At 39.3% G+C, this 20,445-nt stretch overlaps 1 protein-coding gene across 2 annotated transcripts in view; it reads right to left on the bottom strand.

Annotated features, from left to right (window-relative positions):
- Nucleotides 1–20,445, bottom strand: part of ITGB1 (integrin subunit beta 1) — a 46,095-nt gene that overhangs the window by 11,181 nt on the left and 14,469 nt on the right. For both annotated transcript variants that reach the window (XM_033070682.2, XM_033070691.2), the window contains exons 2-13: nucleotides 14,269–14,338; nucleotides 13,936–14,021; nucleotides 12,241–12,463; nucleotides 10,076–10,246; nucleotides 9,526–9,764; nucleotides 8,217–8,372; nucleotides 7,103–7,198; nucleotides 6,229–6,318; nucleotides 5,456–5,596; nucleotides 5,123–5,325; nucleotides 2,041–2,279; nucleotides 392–614 (exon numbers count right to left, since the gene is read on the bottom strand). In XM_033070682.2, the coding sequence (XP_032926573.1) occupies nucleotides 392–614; nucleotides 2,041–2,279; nucleotides 5,123–5,325; nucleotides 5,456–5,596; nucleotides 6,229–6,318; nucleotides 7,103–7,198; nucleotides 8,217–8,372; nucleotides 9,526–9,764; nucleotides 10,076–10,246; nucleotides 12,241–12,463; nucleotides 13,936–14,021; nucleotides 14,269–14,338 (1,937 nt within the window). The remainder of the gene's footprint in view (nucleotides 1–391; nucleotides 615–2,040; nucleotides 2,280–5,122; nucleotides 5,326–5,455; nucleotides 5,597–6,228; nucleotides 6,319–7,102; nucleotides 7,199–8,216; nucleotides 8,373–9,525; nucleotides 9,765–10,075; nucleotides 10,247–12,240; nucleotides 12,464–13,935; nucleotides 14,022–14,268; nucleotides 14,339–20,445) is intronic.

Below are 20,445 nucleotides of genomic sequence, written 5' to 3'. Positions count from 1 at the left end.
AAGCTTTACAGTGGGGTATCACTGAATAATTCATTGAAAAAAGCAGACTGAACAGAATTCTTATACTAAAAAGATGAAGGTTTTTTCTCAGCACAAAATGAGTTGCATAGGAATCCACTTAGCCACTAATCCTAAACTTATTTCAAAGTTTTCATGCAGAAAATGCTAGGTTTCTAAAAACCTGGACTTCCAAAGAAAAGGATGCAAATTTCATTGGTCCACACAGGTACAGGTTTAGTTTTTGACTGTCAAGTTAGTACTTTCAATAGTACTTCTTTTAAGCAAAAAGCTTAGCTGAAGTTTTAACTATCAAAAGCTTTTTTTTAAAAATCCTCACATATCACAAACTCAAAACACACAGAAGCTGGGACTTGATTTTCCGGGTACGTACTTGTGCTCTGTACAGACACCGAGGCAAGTCTGACACGTTTCACAGGTGGGGCCTTGGAATTTGGGATCTGTACAGTTACAGGTGCCACATTCACAGGTTCCTCTTCCATTGCAAATCTGCCCATTAGATGCCATACATGGTGTAGTATCCAAGGAACAATCACAGGCGCTGCCAGTGAAGTTGGGGAAACACTCACACACTCTGCACTTGCAGATCCCATTTCCTGTGCAGTGGAAAGGTATTGCAATGAAATCAACTCTAACACAAAAAAATCTGTGACAGTGAGAAATAAGTGTTCACCACCTCAGGGTAGATAAAAGAAAAAGAAACCATGGTGGTGAGATAATGAAGACTCTAATGAATTAAGAGGTACAAAAGAAATTTTAGCTCCTTGAAAGACTAGTTGCAGGCATTTTTATCTTCCCACTTTCTCATACATTTGCACTTCCTTTCATAAACAAAATAACAAGACTCAGTAATATCAGATCAAGAATAGTATAACGTGATGAACATATCCCCTGGGTGAAGAGCGTTAAAGCACTGCTTCAGTTCACAATCTTGTATGCATACAGACAAATTGACTGCTCCTGTCTTCAAATCTATCACTATACAAATGTATAAAGACTCAAAAAGATGAGGGGTGCACTAACTATGTATTCAAAACACAAAAATGAAACATCTTTGGCACAAGTCATCAATGTTCAGCTGCTGTTCTTCTGACCCAACCCAACTTCACGCTCCTTACGTTCTCTGCACAAGAAACAAGATGCCTTTATACTGATCTAGATGACAAGGAAAGATCTTTGCCTACATCCCTCCTCCTCCAATAAGAATTGTTTCAGTCACCACTTTCCTGTCACTCTGTATTCTAGAACATCACCACCATTGCTCCCATCCTTTGTGGAGCAATAGTGGATTCTGACCAAATCAGACAAATGAGGTATTCTCATCACTCAGTTAGAGTTAATAGCTTCCCCATTTTATTTTTGTATCACAGACAAGACTGACACAGTAGTTATATTCCTATTGGATACTTTCACACAAAAAGCAGCAAAATAATTGAGACACTAGCTGCTGAATGGTTTTTTAAATTGCTTTTGATTTCAGGAATTAACTATCATCAAAGTCTTGCTTCAAATGCTTCAGGTGTTTTTCTGGATCTTGCAATTGTAGTCTTCACTTACCTTTCAGAACAGTGCCAAGCAGTTCACTGGTATCCTGTCAAGCACTAAAATCAAGCACTCACTATTACAAGTAAGCTGAGGGCACTCTCTCTCTATTGACACAGTGGTTACACTGAGCCAGTATAACATTATAATCTCAGGACAGTTGTCTCAGCCTTTTTACTGTAATAGCTGAGGGTAATTCTGCAATAAACAGCAGAAGCCAAAGTTCACTGCAGGACAATTTTACACCCCTCTTGAAGCTGTGATTCAAGGAAGGTGAAGTGTGCATTAACAGACTACATGTTCAGAGAGCTGTTTTATTAAAAGACAAATGTTTGCAATCACTAAATCTGTCAGTATCCTCATCTCTGTTATCAAGTGGCTTTGATCTTTTACCTAAGTACACCTACTCTGCTAGGTGGAGAAGACAGACTTGTAAACTGCTGACCAGCTTTGCCTACAGAAAGCTGAAGCACCTCTCACCTCCACAGATTAAACCGTTGGATCGATCACAGTTGAAGTTGTCACATTCACAGTATTTGCCAGAATACACTTCATTGGTGTTTTCCCTTTTCTTGCACACACATTGTCCACAAATGCATTCTCCATTGTTACTGCAGATTTCTGTGCTGTTCTCCCTTCTGCAGTAAGCATCCATATCCTCACTATTTACTTCATCTGTGCTACATTCACATAGTCTTCCAATACGTCCTTCATTACATCTGCAAGGTAAAAACATGACTGAAAATGTAACCTTAATTGAAAGTCACCAAAAATGGCCACAATAGCACAAAGAACAGAAGGAAAAGTGACTGCACTCAAGGGATGTTCCAACCTAAACTTTAAATGAGGTTTCCAGCATGGCTCTGGGGACAGTGGTACAGATGGAGCCCAGGTCGGTGAGCGCCAGGTTGAGCAGGAAGAAGAACATGGGGGTGTGCAGGTGGTGGCCACAGGCTATGGTGCTGATGAGGCCGTTGCCCAGGAGGGCAGCCAGGGAGATGCCCAGGGAAGGTGTGAAGGATTTAATTTCCAAGCTCTTGAAGCACAACCCCTCTCAGTGCCTGCCCCTGAAGGGTATGCTGCTCCATTCCTGGATCAAAGCAAACTCCACCAAGGCTCCCAGCAGCAGACAGTGCAATGGTGCTGCCCCACGTGAAACAGCTTTAGGAGGATGGCATGGGATCAACAAGAGGAACCTTGCACTGACTACTGTCATGTTTACGATAGGAAAAGCAGGTCTTGGAATTCTAGCTGGAGCTTGTGGAGTATTTAATGTACTTGAATGTTGGAGTCAGTGAGACCAGAGCCTGCCTGAATTCCTCAGGCAGAGGCCAGAGTACAGGAATTGAATTAAGGCCTGTGGACGGATTAAAGCATATCAAGCCACCCACACACAGAATGAAAGTTTAAGTAGAAGAGGGTGATGTTCCTAGTGTACTGCTTGGCTCCAGCTGAACTTCTGGTCCCAGAGGTGAATTCCCAAAGTGTAATTCCCACCTCTGTCAAAAAGCAAACTCAAAGTGCTGGTACCACAGAGTCATTCACCATCCCACAATCCCAAATTAGGATTATGAGGTAAATACCAAATGTGATGTACTTAACCTGCTTGCTTTATTGAGAACTTAGCCTGCTCTGTCCTTTTCCCAATCAATTTATTCAAAGATCTCCCATCTGATAACATTTTCCAGCCCTTTCTCTCAGAATTGCTTTCAGATCATGTTGTGGAACACCACCAGATGTTTATAAGACTTTGCTTAAAATGGACTGAGGAAACAAAACTCAACATCCTGGTTTCCAGATATCAGTTAGAAGGAGGCGTTTGGGACTCCAAGGACAGCCACGGTCCAGGGTGTTGGCAGCCTTGGTCTATGAGAAATCCTGTGAGTAGCACAGAGGTGGCTGTCCTGTGCCTGGGGCTGTGCAGGAAAATTCACATTGCCAGAGGTTTGTGTGCCCAAAGGAGACAGAGGAGTCTTGTAAAAGTGACTTTATTCCTGAACAAAGGGAGAGGCCATGCAGCATCTGCCATGCGGTCTCTAAAACGCAGCCTCCTTTTAATCCTCATTTTCCTGGCTGCATCTCCCTCTCCCTTTCCCCATGGGCTGAGGTACTTGGAAGGTTCAGACTTCCTGATCCACCTGCTGCATGTCCTCATTAATATGCACCCCTACTACAATATTAATTTTACTGCTTCCAATCCTTCCTCTTATCATTTTCTCAAGAACTGTCTTTACAAACTTTTAATTACCATTAGCACAAGCTCTTTTCCTGGGTCCTCTTTGGTTTTGGGATTATTCTCAGTGACCTCAGTTCTTTTGTAGCCGTTTCTGGATCAGGAGGCCTGGTTGCCACCTGCATCCCCTCGCTCACCTGTTGAATGAGCTGCACTCAGCAAGGGGTCATGCATGGGAAAAGATGAGAGGTGCTGCAGCACATCAGAGGAGGAACAGCATTCGTTTAACCCATGGGCTGCCAGGGAACCAGAAAAATGTGTCCCATTCTCATCCTTTCCCAGTTTGCACTGGTACATGAGGTACTTCCTTATTTCCTTTGTTCTCTGTTTCACCACTTTTCAGTTATCTCTGTGTAAACAGCAGTTTGAGTAATTTAATTTTCCACAAACTCCACCTCCTTCTGTTAAGAGGTAATCTGATCCCATCCTATGATGGAATGCCTCCTTCATTTCAGTGGATTGGGCAGCAGGAAGGTCAGGAGCTGGAGCTGTCTACTTGGTTATTATTTCAAGGACGCTTTTTAACTTAATTATGCCATTCAAACTATGGATGGCTTTTCTGTCTCCTGATAGGAATTCATTAGGGTTGCCAGGAGGGGATGCATGGTGTTGTAGGATTTGTTCTGGTGTCTGTTCATCCAGCTGACACCCATGTACCAGGCACTGGAGCAGACTGGACAAAGTTGCTTTTATGCTGTGACAGCAACTATTCCTTGTAGCTGCTGTCATATTTCAATAAAAAGGTTTCCTATGAACAGCAATTAAGCAGGAGAGTAGATGATCCTCAGAGCTTCCAAACTGAGCTCTTCAGGGATCAGCACTTCTCATTGTCAAGGGTAAGATATCAATGAGGAAATGGAAGTTGCTTTTGTTCCCATCAGTGATGGACAGACTGTTACGTGGTGTCCATCAGAGACAAGAGATCATTGGGAAACTGCTGCATTTACAAAAACAAAAGGCTGTGCTAACCCACAGGCCTGTTCTCACCCATGTGACAGTGACACCAAGTATAAAAAGTTTCTCTACACATAGATGGGAAAATCTGTTTTCTTTACTTAAAAAGGAACACCAAAAACTGATCTATATCCTGAAGTGACTCAAGACCAAATTTTTATTCCGACTCATACAATAATGCTGATCTAATGATCAGTATTTAAGCATAGGGATTATTTGCAGACATATGGCAGCATTTCAGAGTATCCTAAAAGGAGGGGACCTGCAACAGCAATTCTTGTTCTTTCACCAAAAAAAATTAGTAAACCCTAATTAAGGAAACAAAGATCATGCTTGTATTTTTCTTTTGCAAAAATAAAGAAAATGTTTATTTACCTGCACGCACCACATTCAAATGTTCCATTTCCTGCGTGGCAAGCTGGACTATTAGGTTCTCCTTCACTCTGACACTGACACTCACAGATGAACTGGAGATTAATTTCCACTTCTTCAGTGAATCCCAGTGGTTTAATTTTAATAGTTTCATTTTGTTCTTTCTTTGGACATTCATTAGCTGTTATATTAATCTCAAATGTAACCTGGGGAAAAAAAAATAATAAAAGGAGTGTCATGTTACTACAAGCAGTTTTGTCTGTACTATTAAAAAGAAATGCTGTGTTGGACACTTAAGTGCATTTTGTATTAGCAGCAGCACATATACTGAGTTACCTGATCTCCAATTGAAATGTTAGAACACTTCCTCCCATCTTCTTGTGTGCCATTCACTCCATTCTTGCAGAAAGACTTGTAACTAATTGTCACTCCTTTTGGTAGCTTAGTATTTTCCAGGATAACCTCTGAAGAAAGGGACTGAAACAACAATTACCTAACTTCAAACTGCAGAAGTGTTTTGTTGAAGAACAGACATTATACAGCTCTGCCCAGTCTAAGCATCAACTCCAGGCACACTGGAATTATTTAAGTTCCAATGTGCTGAGAAACACCAGCCCAGGGCTGGCCCAAAGTCACACTGTGGTGATCCCTCCTCATGTCTGAACTTGTTACAAGGTCAGGAAAGGCTTCCAAAGATGTTGGAGGCACTCGTTTACCCCATGTACTCCAAAAGAGAAGTGAGGCTCATTTTCACACACTGCAGCAACAAAGAAAATATTGTGTGGCCAAACCCAGCAAAATGGCCTCTTTTGCTCACAGGTGGAAAAAAGGTAAAAGTGAAGACGCTGAAGAAACTGTGTGGGTTTTGGTTGTGAATTTTATTTTTTTGCAAGGGAAAATGTGGATGGAAAGTTTTCTTTGTTATGCCATTTTAAATGTCTTTCAGAGGGTGTAATCTTTTTACTCATCTACTGCCACAGCGTCTGAATGTTTAGTATGGTTTTACAGCAATGGGGCATATTTATAGTGTACAATACCAACTAATACACATTGAGTCTGCTCAAAAAGCCTAGGAGCAAGAAAAATTAATGCATAAAATCTGAACTTACATTGTATGCATCAATGATCAGCTGAATCACATTGCTGGAATTTGAAGACAACGTTCCCACTGCTGATTTTGGTATCAGATTTTTCAGTTCCTTTTAATATTGACAAAAACAGAAGGAAAAGTACAGTCTTACTAGCAAGAAAAGTATAATTTGCAGTATAAATGGTGATTAAATGTGTTAGTGGTTTAACTAGTCAAGTACTTCAGAAAACAAGGCTGTCTTGCCAGTGATGAACACAATTTTGAGCCCTACGAGCACAAACACCCAGCCTTTTCTTCTCCTTTGCAATTTAACTCTGCTTTTGGTAACAGAATACTAAGCCCTTCTCTTGTACAAGTTGACCACAATCTCTCTTCAACCACACTTAGAATACATTAAAAATAGGCAGGCATCATTTTCCAAGAGAAAAAGAAAAAACAATTTGAATACATTTTAAAAAAGAACCCCAAAACCAAAAAAACAGGTTAAAAGAAGGGAAAATATGCATGTCCTTTACACAGTCATTTCCTATTGCACAATCACATCCAGCAGTTTAGTTAATTTTAAACATGAGGTATATAAATAGAGCACAAGAGACAAAATATGTTCTTTCATAAATGTGTCCCCTGATTCAGTGTCCACACCCCCCTCAGCTATTTTGCTGTAAAAATGTTCACAAAAATTAGAACTGCAAATGTGTTCTGCATTCACTCATACCTACAAAGAGTAACAAGGAAAAGGGGCACTTTCTCACTGTAAATTACAAACAGAGGCAGTTTTGATTTGAATAAATAAAAAAAAGCTTAATAAAGTATGTGGATAGCAAAATATTACTTCCACAATCACTTTAATTTCAAATAAGTCAATTTTAATGACTTCAGAGTAATTTCTTTACCTTATAGACTGCCTGAAACTCTTCAGTAACAGCAAAGATTGTCTGAATATTGTTCTCACTAAGTTTTTGTACCAGATGAGCAATAGAGGGATAATCCTAAAAAAGAAAATCAAACAAAATTAAATTCAAATTTGAGACATGTTGCTAGAAAATAATCAAACATACTGACATCATAAATACAAATCATCTTAAGAAACATACATTCATCTCCTAACTATCCATCTCATGTCACAGTTCTAAAGCAAAACAACCTCTGAAAACAAACAGGCATTGGTAAGATTTCATATATGCCTCATGAAGATAGGTGTTTCTTCACATGGACATTATCATGTTCTATGCCATATAAAAGGTTAAATCCTTAACCTCAATGTTCTCAGAAAATTATCTTCAGACCCTCAAAACCACTACTTTTTGCACTGTTACACAAAGAAATGATAAAATAGAACTGAATTAATTTTGGGTTTTTATTGAAAAATTTTTCACTCAAAGTTAGGAATATATTAACACACAAACTTGGTAAAGTTTAGTGTGCTTATTACCCCATGTGGTAAATGTTTCTCTGCATTTTTTGTCTGATCTCCCTTCCAGTAAACCATGATGGTAATGTTAACCATACTCTTACCATAAACTTTGCATCATAAGATTTCATTCTTAGAAAACTATTCAAGCAGGCATTGTACAGTATTTTTCACTAGCAAAATATTCTCAAAATGAACACTGGTGAAATGATAAAATAATGAAACAGTCATCATAGTTTTCTAGTGGACACACAAGCCCATCACTTGGGAGTTGGACTCTGTGAACCCTTGTGCAATCCCTTCCAATGTAGAATATTCTGTGATTCAGAGTGGCATACAGGATTATTAGTCATCGAAAAGTTTAAAATCCAGCAATACACAATCATAGCATGAAAGTTGCCATTTCTTGACATTTTCCAATTAAGACTGGATTAATTCTTGCACATTTGCTTTAGTTTAGCTAAAGTCACTTGACGTAAACAGGTAAGTTTTCTAAGACATAGTGGTCTGAAACTATACCAGGTGACCCAATGAGTCCTTTTGAGCTTAAGCATCACAAAATATTAATTTCCCTAGAAGATGATATAAAGACTTACATAATAGTGGCTCATTGTGTACACATTATTTTCCAGATGACATTTCCCATCATTTGGCAGAACAATTCCACCAAGTTTACCATCTCCTGCAAAGTGGAATCCAGCATCCGTGGAAAACACTAATAGTCTTGTAACATTCCTCCAGCCAATTTGTTCCTTGGGAAAAACACAAACAGATTTTTGCTATTTTGTACCAATTTATTTCAAAGCATTGGGGACTAACACTTGAGAGAGAAGTGCATGGAAAAGTAGATAGACTTAGGAAAAGCCACACTGCGAAAGTGTTGCCCTGGAAAACATTAATTCATGCAAACCTTGGAGACACTTGTGTTTCATTAAATGTCTGCTCCAAAACATCAAAGGCAAAAAAGATTCTTTTTGAGATAGACCCTGTTCAGTTCTCCATTGGAGTATCTGAAGTGTGACAGGGTTTAGAAATCAGGTTCTTCAGTGCCAGTTCCACTCTCATGCCATGACCAGGCAGCCCCAGGACACTGCTGCACAGCACTGCTGCAGTACTGAACTGCTCAGCATGAGACTCTGAAGAATCATCAGGCTTTGCCAACCTAGTGCAGGTTTGCACCTAGCACAGGGCTTGCCAGGGGAACTGGTCCATGAACATCCTGCTCACAAATGGCCCTATTTTTAAAAATTCTTCCTTGGAGCTGAAGGCCTAGCTAATTTAATGAAAGAGTATATGACACTTTCACATGGTCTTAAGTCACCAACCAAAAAACCCTAGAAGGCTTATGATAAACACTGCACTTTTAAATCAAAACTCCAGATAATTTCAGAAGGTCTTGATTCCATTGATCAACAGGAAAAATTAAATGGTAACATAGCAATAAACTTGGCTATTGGTTTTTTGGGAGACCATTTTGTACAGGTGCTTAGAGTCCATCAGAATGACAGAATACTTAGGCTGCCAAAAATAACTAAAAAACAAATTTTCCATCTACTTTCTGAGAAACTAGTAGAAGTCACAAAACACCAAATTTCTACAACCACAAGAAGCTTACAGACCTTTAAAATAATCTGAGAATAATTGCTTACTCAGGATCTCATATACTTTTAAGTAGAACCTGACTTCCTCTACAGCAAACTTTAAAAGCTTTGTCTCTACGTGCTGTGATCACAACCTCTGTTCAGCACCTTCACATTTCCCAGTTTCATTCTCTCACTGAATTCTTCCTCACCTACCTTGTCTTGCTCGCAGGAGGTGACATATTCATATGCCAGCCACCGTAAAACATTAAGACTGCAATCTAAGAATTTTATCTAATAGAACAGTATAAAAAAATACACTTACCCCACAAACTGCAACCTGCATTATTGCATCAAATCCACCTTCAGGAGAATCTAAGTTCCCAGAAATGTGCTGTTTACCTACAAGTTCATTGAATTTGTTTCCTTCACTGGTAAGGCTGAGCACATTTTTATAACTAAATGGACTTGTACAGTTCTGGTCCCCTGTACATGGATTTCTGAGTTTGGCTGGTGTTGTACTAATGTAAGGCATCACGGTTTTCTCCACAAAAGAGCCAAAGCCTAAGACAAGAACAATAAAATCCCTGTAAGTTGAAGAATGAAAGTCTTATTTCTATTATCACACAACAATTCAAATGCATTACAGCTGAACTGACATCAGAAACAGCTCTTATACTTGTCTATATCCCACCTTCTCCACCAATGCCAAACACTTTTATGCTGTTCAAACAGGTCATATGTATTAAAACATGTGCCATAACACTGCTAAATTGGAAAAAACACACTCTTCATATACAATCACATGAAAAACATCAGGAAGGAAACTTAGGGGTTTCATTATTGTTTTTTTTTAAATAGGCAAATTTTCTTACCAATCCGAAAGTCTGAAGTTATTTTTTCCATCTCTAACATCAGAGCTGTGCCGAGACTTTTCACATTCTCTAAATCATCTTTCATAGAATAGGAGAGGTCCATAAGATAATAAAGGTCAATAGGGTAGTCTTCAGCTCTCTTGAATGTTAATGAAAATGTCTGAGGTTCTCCTGTTTCAGAGATTAAACAACAAGCAGAAACCTTTAAAAATGCCGTAACTGCACTGCCAAGAAAAATGCCTTCCTAAGGGAAGGCTTGTAAATCCTTATGAAGGTTTTGAATTACAGGTGAGTTACTTTTTCCTCCTGTTGACTGATATGCTAGCATCAAATTATGATGAAAAAATGTCAACAAGTGTTTCTTTCAAATGTTCAACTTCATCTTTCTGAGGTACATTATTTCCCCACAGAAAAACTAGCATGCCAAAACCCAAGCTTCTGTAGTAGTCACTGGAATTTCAAATCTTCATATTTGCAATCATTCTAACAAGGTTCCTGTAAGACCTAAGGAAAAATTTTCAACATCTATTTTCATTTGAGATGACTTCAATAATTCTCAAAAGTTAAAAAACCCATTGTTTTAATAGGTATATAAAAGAAAAATCAGTTCTTGATGGAATACTGCGAGTTACTTTACATCTACCAAGCTTAGAGCACAGAAATGGCAGTGAGAGAACAGTAAATTGGTATTTGGTGTGATTGTAAGCCCAGATCCTGCATTTTACCTAAAGGAGAACACAGTCTCACTATGATGCTGAAAGGCAGTGCAGAAGGATTACACACACATACCACAGACCCCCTTCCCAGAACCTGGAACAGTATTCTTTTGCCTATTTTATATGAAATGAGGAATTAAATCAATAGGAATTCCTGCTCCCCTCAGTCATTGAGCTTAAATGGCAGCATTGCTGGTACTTAAGTTTGCTTAAAAATTAGGAAACATTTGCTAAGCATCAGCAAAATTAGTAAAGTGAGAAAAACATTAAATGGGCTAGTTGAAAATCATATCGATCACACAGCTACACAACAGTTTTCCCAAAAAAACCCCAAAAGCCCAAATAACAAAACAAGGGGGGGAAAACCATAACACAAAAAATCCAGCAGAAAAATCTGTTTAGATTTCCCTTAACTAATATTTCAAAAAGCCTGGACAGAAAGCAAGTATCGCCCTCTGCAAGTACACAGTCCCTCAGAGAATTTAGATACCAATGGAAATTTTCAAACACCCTTTGGGTAATTAGATTCTGTTTGCCCAGGTTCCTGCTATGTTCTGATGAAGAAACTTCTGTGTCAAAAGAGGAACAATAATTTGGTTTGAACCAAAAAAAAAAGTTCACATTGGAAATAAATAGGAACCATTCCAAAATTGCAAAATAATTTTCATTATTCTTCTCTCTATATCATGCTGAGCCTGCTTCACATCACCTTCCAATTATTACTGCAACTAGCACGCAGCTGACCCCAAGTTCAAGTTGCTCTTCCAGGAAAAATCAAGGCAGCTGTTTGATGTGTCTACAGTACCTAAGAACTCTCCTTGAGAACAATCTCCATTGTGCTCAAGCAAGCCACTAGCCCTGTTCCTCCCTGCCCACCTCATTTGAATGAGATGAAGTTCTCTGATTTAGGGGTTAGAGCTGGTACACAACTACTTTGTTTTTCATTGCTGTGGTTCTGCATCCACATCTTTAGCCTCTGGAAGGTATTTTATGTGGCAATCCAAAAATCGTGCTGCACAACTACAAAACCACTTTGTTCAGACATGCAGACTTCAGGCAACAGCAGTAAGCAAAAGGAAACGTTCTCATAACTTAAAAGCTTTTGCTGACTCTTCTACTTTCATCTTACAGGCACAATGTAAAAAATTAACTATAAAATACTGAAAACAAAACAATTGTACCTTTCTCATCTATCCAACAATCCATGCTGTATCAGTTTTGTCCTAAGTTGGGAGAATAGAACGAGCGATAATACCTTATCTTTCTTAAAAATCAAACAGTATTTGGAATACCTAAACACCTGGTACTGAATTGAATGGCTCTGCTGTCATTCACGTTATCTGAAAAATAGTCATTTCTGTAACAAAATGGTTACACATGCAAATCAAAAAATGCAGACATGGTGGTGACAGAAAAATCATCCCAAAACTCGAACGAAACTGTCCTTACCAACTCTTAGATGCAGTGATAATTTCTGTGGCTGGATCTGTGTAATGGCTTCTGGTTTCAGCTTCTCTGCAGCACCTTTCTTACGATTTGTTACTTCTCTATTTTCAAGCAGCTGTTTGCTGCCTCTGGGATTTTCTATATCTTCCATAGGGCAGCCTTTACTCTTCAGTGCTGCCAAGTCATCACATCGGGCAGATGTTGGCTCTCCTTCCTGCAAAAAGTCCTAGAAAACACAGGAAAAAGAGTATCAAGTTTACAGCTATGTGCAAGTTGTTATATTCTATCCACAATTGCTCTTTCTACAATGATCACATCTTTTTTTTCCCCCACAGTTCAGTAATAAAACACATGGTCCTGAAATATATTAAATGATACTACATACATTCAGTGACTACTATTTACTCCAGGAGTTTACATCTACTTTTACTTATCTGTGTATAAGATGCAAGTAAGAGGAAAAAAAATTAAGCTCAATGCCCCCTCCATCAGAAGCAGGACATACCTTTAAATTGGCTACTCTAAAAGTGACTGCAAGTAGAAAAATCTTTCATTTTAACATTGTTATCAACAATGTGAACCTGTATATTATATAGCCTGCTTTTAAAATGCTTTCCTTTTCAATTAAGACTATATAAGTGTATCTTGATACTTCACAACAAAGTAATAGCTATATGATGACAGAGCAAGGCAAAGACAACCAACTCTTATTTTGGGGAAATTTAATCTGAAAGTAGCACCCATATGCAAAACCAATCCTTTGTTCTGAACAACAAATTATAATTACTTCAAACCTTTAAAAAGCTCTAACCTCAAATATAAATAAAAATAAGGTTTCTAATTGAGAAATATGGTAATTCTGATTCTGCCCCATCCCCAAAATGTGCATATAAATAAATGTACTCTAAAGCTTGTCAGTTTTTGGTGACATAGACCTACAGGAAATCTGATAGCTCAAGACCAAATTATAAAATCAACCAGTTTACTTTAATTTAATGTTGAAAGTTTATAAGCTGGTTTAGGGAACAGTAAGTAGCCAATATATAGAAATAAAGAAGCAGGATAATTTCTCAGTTTCCAATAACAAACCAAAGAGGTGCTATAGAAAACATTTTCTTCTGTTTCTAACCTGAAGAAGATACATCAGCATACACTGGTGATATCTTATATTTTGTAGTTTCCTGAACTTCATTTTTCTTAACCTAAGAACACACTCTTTTTGTTTCATAATGAAACAAACTACCCACCCACACAAATCTGTCTCCTACTCCTCAAGTCTACCAATAACAGAAAACTAAAATTTGAAACTTTTAGAAGAAAACCACCCATCAATCTCTTTCCCTACTCCACCAACATCTGTCTGAAATTAGCTCTTACTCTAATGTCACTGAAGAATATAATTAAGCATACTCTGACAGATTCCACACTGGAGTAATTTTAAATAACTATATGACAGTCTGTAGGGTCTGTGTATGCTTAGGATTTAGAAAAAGAGAAGTAAACACATTGTGAAAAACATTTATACTCAAATCAGGAAAATCATAGCATTTGATTTTTTAAATACAAGTAAGTATCGAACTGAAGAACTAGAGGAAATTACCATTAATGAAAACAGACACTTCTATATGGGTAAACTATTCACTAAAGTTTGAAACCAAGGGGAAAAAAAAATCATAAAAAGATTTCTGCAACACTTACTGTTTTTTTACACCAGCCACAGTTTGGTCCTGCTTGTATACATTCCCCACATGACTTTGCATTTGCTTTAATGCAGTCGCTTCCACCTAGTGAGAAATGCAAATCCATCACTTCATTTATAAAAAGGTGTTTGCAACAACAGCGCTTCACTTTGGTTCACTCTGGTTTTGTAAACTAAGTTCCAACTACAAACAGGTTACTAACATGAGATATGACTGACCTACTGCCATTAGCATTTGTCTAGTGAGGATGTATTTATCCACATAAATAACTGCTAAACAGATACAGTTTTAAAGCAGCAATTAACTGCTGCAGTGTAATCAAGTGCCTTACCTTGCTGGGCAAATCCATTCCATATCAAGCAACAGAGGATGCCAGCACACGTGAGCAATTTGAAATTAGTCTGCAAGACAAAACCAGAAACCAAACTAGATGATTTACTGTAATGAGTAAAGGCAAAAAAAAAAAAAATCACAAAGCTGTGGACATGTAACTGTGTTTCAGAGGAGACAAGGCATATGGAACAAATGCAATTACACTAATTATCTTAGTTATACCAGCTGGACAGATTTGCCCTAATACAAACCATGTTTTTGGGCTACACTGTATTTAGAAGACACCAAATGGGGTAGCTTCTTAAACTATTTTGAAATGCTCTTCTGCTAGGTAAACCAGCAAGCTGTGAGAAATTTGTTGTTCACTTGGGGGGAAGAACCCAGACCAATCTTTTAACACCTTATAAAAAAATATTTATGCTCTGAACGTTATCAGAGAGAGACTTCTAAATAAAGCTACCACAGCAATACAGGACGGAAACGGAGCTTCTATACTCACATCTGTTTCAAGATAAACACCAGGGCCCTTTACAAAACATTTTCTTCAGAATCTTCAAAGGGCATTTTACAGACTAACTTTGCACTTTATACAACAAACAAGAAACTTCCTCTCAAAATATGCACCCCCATTTTCTCTTCTTTAAACAACAGAAAACTAATGGATAACACTCATATAAAAGAAAAAAACACTTCGTTCAGTACTGTAAGTGTTCAAGAAAAAAATTTAGAAAAATTTAGCTTTTCAAACTTAATAGCAGGTAGTCAGCCAAGGTCAGTCATCTTTTAGATTTTGATACTATTTTAAATTCTATTTCTTTTATTCATTATAAGAGTCCTGAGAGCTTAGATGATAATGACCAGTTTCCTTGAACACCATAAAATGTTGTTGCTAATTAAAGCCTCTCCAGTTATCTTGGAAACAAAAGTATTCTTAATAACTCTTTGCTCTAAAAATATATCTTGCAGTATAGTCAAGGAAAAGTGAATTTGGCAGAATCTCCTAAACTGACAAGGTCATTTTTCTACAAGACATACTATTTCTCCTACAAATTAGTAACAAAGTAAGCAACGCTCAAATTAATACAGCAGTTGAGCTTTGGTTTCTTCAGAGTGAAACAGTCATTACTTTGCACATCCAGCCAGACCTATCAGAGAAGGATGGCTGCTCCAAAAATCTGATGGGGAAAGTTTCAAACGGAAGCCAACCCTTTGCTAACAAATTGTATCCAACAACAGTAGATGGTTCATATTTCTCAGCTAAATCATTTTGGCTCACTTTTCAGGGAATGCTATGGTGAGAGGACAGACAGTGGAATTCAGACACAGGAGAATTAAGAGAATATGTTGTTGAACTACTTTGATAGATGTTGTGCATAAGTGCAAAAGAAATTACTGGTCAAAAGAAGAGGAAAGAATTGAACTGTGAATTATATCTTACTTAACTTTTGAACACTACTTACTGCATATATGCAACTCAAATTTTTCTCTGCACACTGCTGCAAGCGACCAGCCCTTCATTCACAAAAACTCTCTTCCAAGAACACTTTCATAAGTCCCTTTATAAGCGACCACCTAAATTCAACCTGTGCAACCACAAACCTTGATCAGAGGGTAATGGTGACCCAAGGAATGCGAGCAGGTGGAACACAGATGAAGGGACTGAACCAAGGCTTGAACAAACACTGGTTACATGGTTAGGAGCTCACCTACCAGAGCAGGAGTCTGGACAAGCAAGTCCTAACCAGGCTGCTCAACTTTCAGGTTCTTCTTTCATGTTTATATGATAAGTATGCTGTGTTCAGCAAACTTTGCTTCCCCTAAGTGCAAGGATATTTTGTTACTCGAGAAGCAGTTTTGCTTTTAGTACAGCCCAGAACCAGATGGGCTTTTCAGTAAGAAAAAAGCCAAGTTGCTGATACCAGGTGAGTACCATCTTTTCTGTCAGCCTAGACGAGAAAATTATAAACAGTTCACCTTTTTAGGTCAGAGTAAGAGTGGATGCATAGCGAGTCCACACAGACTATATAAATAAGTCAGCAAAGATGTGACACAGTGCTAAAGCTATGATTAAGACCATTTGGAAGAGAAACGTTCCAGTGGAAATGCATCCGCATGATGAATGCAGTTCTGGGCACAGAGTCCCGGTAAAGTTAACAAGGAAAACGTCCTTTCCCATATATGGCTGCGCCAATGCCTCTCCCGGAGCCACGCACGCAGCTCGCTTCCTTTACCTCCACTGCTTAACAGTTTTTCCAGCTGCTGAGCGCTGGGAAAACACAGCAGAGATCCTCTGGTTTGGATTCAGCTCTGAGTGTTGCCCCATGCAAGCAAAGCCATGCACACCCTCGCCCTGCGACCCTCCTGCCGGAGGAATGCATTCCCCTGCAGTCCCCAGTCAGCACTGGGAACTGCCCTCTTGCAGATTTTTCCACTGAGGGAATAAATCCAAACAAGTAACTCCTGAGTACACTGGATGGTCCAAGGAAGCCTTTGGAAACCCTTGGTGGAGCTATACGTAGACATCGTGTCAGTATTCAACCACAGATGATTGCAACAGAAAAAACCCCAATTTTACCAGAAATAAATTAATACTTTTTACGCAACATTTAACTACTTTCTAGTAGACTTGTTCTCTCCTTTCTAAACCCTTGAAAAATGTTCCAACATCCTTGAAAAAGTGTTTTTTTTTTTCCTTCCTGAAAAAAAAAAGGCAACTCAAAGCCAAGAGACTGAAATCTCTTTAATAACTGTATCACCACTTGGATACTTTCTAAAAGGCTGCAAATGGTGTGCTGTTGAAAAACTGTTTTTAAAATTATTTCTGCACATTTGTGAACTATACTCTGTTAAATATTTCAGGAAAACAAACATGGACATAACGTTAAATGTTTAGATTCAACGTTTTCTAAGGGGTTTTTTGCTGTCTCAACAAACAGTAATGCTTGAAGAAAATTTTTTATTTATAAGTCAGCTTTGATGGAAGTCTCTGGAGCTTTTAATTTGAAATGAGAAACTCATTAAGGGACAACAGAAAGGAGGAAGGATTATTTCTCCATAGAATTTTGAATTTGTAAATTATATATTTAGAACCTTTACATTCTGCTAATTATCACGATATTTAGAAATTAGCCAGTCCACAGTACTGAAGCCTTTTAAAGTTTATTTACTGGGAACGGCAATAACATCCCTGCGGAAAATTAACTGGGCAAATGGGATCAAGGAAGAAAGGTAACAGTTATACACACATTTACTCCTTTGAAATTAAATACTGATTGCTGTGCTGCTCTCCTCTCATCACTCTCCAGCTCAGCACTGCCACAGGCCACAGTTTATACAGATATTAAGCCAATATTAACAACAACATGTGAGGTTCCTGCAGTATTAATCCCCTCAGCTGAGCTGCTCCACATCTCACCCAGTAACGCAGTGTCCACCAAGCTGATGGCAAGCACAGGAAAACATTACATGGCATCTGCCCCCTTCATTCTGAATTGTGCCTTACTGCAAAGCTTTCCACTGAAACACCAAACCAGACCCTGCAGAGAACGTTTTAGCGTGCAGTGAGAGTTGAGCTGTTTGTGCAGATGCCACCTCTTGGAGGCATTATCCAAACAGCCAACTTACTCATACCCCTACACACCACTCTAACTGCACTTATAAACCTAGAAACAAATACACAACTCGCACTTTTGGACTCACATTTGTGCTTCCTGCAGCCTGACACCTCTCAGCACGAGTTGTATTTTCATGGGTTTAAATCTTGGCTCAGAAATGCTGCATGGAATTGATTCCTCCTAGAGCTGATGTTAGGTTTACAGCCACTTCTGTGTAGTGCAAGGACGGAAAGTCACTTAAGAGAGCTGCCCCATCCTCCTTGTTGATTATTCGCTCTTGTTAATCAACCTCCTGGTTGATTATTCTTACTGCTTTCCTTTTTGATCAATGCCAGCATTACTGTTGGCCACCAGGAGGGCTAGAGCAAGAAAAGATTTGTCTGAGACTAATCCAACAAAGAAAGCGTCTTGTTTCTTCCACCAGGGTACAAAAATCACCCATCCTGGTGTGCCAGAAGTGATAAGATGAGGATGGAGAAAGAGAACTTGGAAGGAGTGGGAAGCAAAAGCTCCTGCTGCTCAGGCACAGCAGTGGTTGTGTGCTGGACTGCGCTGGTCACTCAGCCAAGCCCCCACCCCCAGGCATGAAGGCTCTGGTTAAAAAAGGAGCAGGAAGAGACATGTTTCTAAAATAAGTAGAACTAAATAGTCTGCAGAGATGCCTGTTTCAGAACTCGATGGCTACCCTGCTAAAAAACAGTTCCTTCTTCTCTCCCTCCAGAAGGTTTTCTGGCATTAGCTGAGGGCCATACTTTTTAGTGTAAATTTTATTGACTGGCAGAGTGAATCCCATTGACATTTCTGAAAAACAAGTGAGGGGAAAAGAAGAGACTGAAGAACCAAACAACCTTTGTGACACGGGACAGCAATTACAGACACTACAAACGTCTAGCAATGACCTGCAAATACTCTTGACAGCAGAATTCCCACAACAGATGTCATTAATTCCAATCTCCATGTTGCCTGCACATGAAACAACTCTTAACATATCTGCTTGTACAACTATTCACTGTAAAGAAGCAATTCACTATAAAAGAAAGCAGTAAAATAGTATCTGCTGTTCTGAGAGAAGCATATTGCTGAGTAAGGCAGCAGTAATAAAAAGAAAAAAAAAATCACACGACGGAGTTACTTGAGTTACTTTTGATTAAAGCTTTCAAGCCTGTGGTACAGTCTTCCCCACAAATCTTAAATTGGTAGTTCTTCATTTATAACCTTCACAGCTACCTAATTTACTTAATCACTGTTACTGTGATACTGAAGTACTGTTTGAATACACAGCACAGCAAATTCCAGGACCACCATTAAGAAACTATGTGATGCATTCTCCATTAAACAAGCAGAGATTTGGGATAAACATTGCTGCTTGAATTGTCAGCAATTTTAATCAAAAAATCCAATCCTAAACTCAGCCTGCAAAACTATTTGTCCCTGGATGCAGACCAGCCCTGTGATGGTTGCCCCTCACAGAGGCCCAGCTCCTGACCCTGCATCATCAGGGATGAACTAGCAGAGCATCCCCATGAAGGGAAAGTGCATTTGATGGGAAAAGTCAAGATGGACAAGAGAAGTGCAGTCCCAAGAGCAGGACTTTGCAACACACCAATCCAAAAGGGAATGCTTAGTGTTGAATACTTCCTTCAACAGCTTATCTATCTACAGCCTAACAGCATGGCTCAAGGCCACAGAGTTCCTTCTGCCCCTGCTAACTTCAGACATGAACGCAGCAGGTTTTGAACTGCTTGCAGTAATATGGAAAGAATGGGATGTTATCCCAGACTGAAGTGCAAAATAAAAAATTCTTTAGCGCTGAAATAACTTTTACACAAAAAGTTCAGCACATCAAGACTGCTTACTCAAAATGCTTCCTGAGAAAACTTTAAGGCATAATCACTTCAACTACCATGATGCTACAGCACAAAAGAATCAACAGTATTTCACATTGGACTTCACTTCTGTCAGTTATTCCTAAGTTAATGGAATAAAACAAGTCTCCAAATACTCATGAGAATCGCAAACAAGTCTCCAAATACTCATGAGAATCGCTTCCATAAACATCATCTTAGCAGGGCATCATCTATTACAACAATATATAATAAACCAGTTAAGACTTAAGTTTCAAGTACAGTAAATTCACGAATACAAGCCGCACTGAATATAAGCCGCATCTCTGGGTGTTGGCAAACATTTCGGTTTTTGTCCATAGATAAGCCGCACACGAATATAAGCCGCTCTGTCGTTCGCAGCGAGGACCCGCGTGCAATTATTAACAGAACCGCGGGAGGGCGGGGTTTACTGGCTGAGCTAAGGCTGTGCAGGCTCGGCCCGCTAGGGGCCGCTGACAGGGCCAGATGGCCCAGCCCGGTGCTGCCGCTCGGGGCCGGCCGCCGCTGCCACTGGGCTCGGTCACCCCGGGTCGGCGCTGCCCTGCGGTGGCAGGCAGGGACGGACCTTCCCCTGCTCCTACGGCAGCGGCGGCGGGCAGGGACGGAGCTTTCCCGCGCCTGTGGCGCCGGCGGTGGGCAGGGACGGAGTTTCCCCGCTCCTGCCACGGCGGCAGC

This window comes from Catharus ustulatus, chromosome 1, assembly GCF_009819885.2.
Source record: "Catharus ustulatus isolate bCatUst1 chromosome 1, bCatUst1.pri.v2, whole genome shotgun sequence".
Classification (NCBI taxonomy): domain Eukaryota; kingdom Metazoa; phylum Chordata; class Aves; order Passeriformes; family Turdidae; genus Catharus; species Catharus ustulatus.
This window is presented reverse-complemented; position numbering and strand designations above follow the sequence as displayed.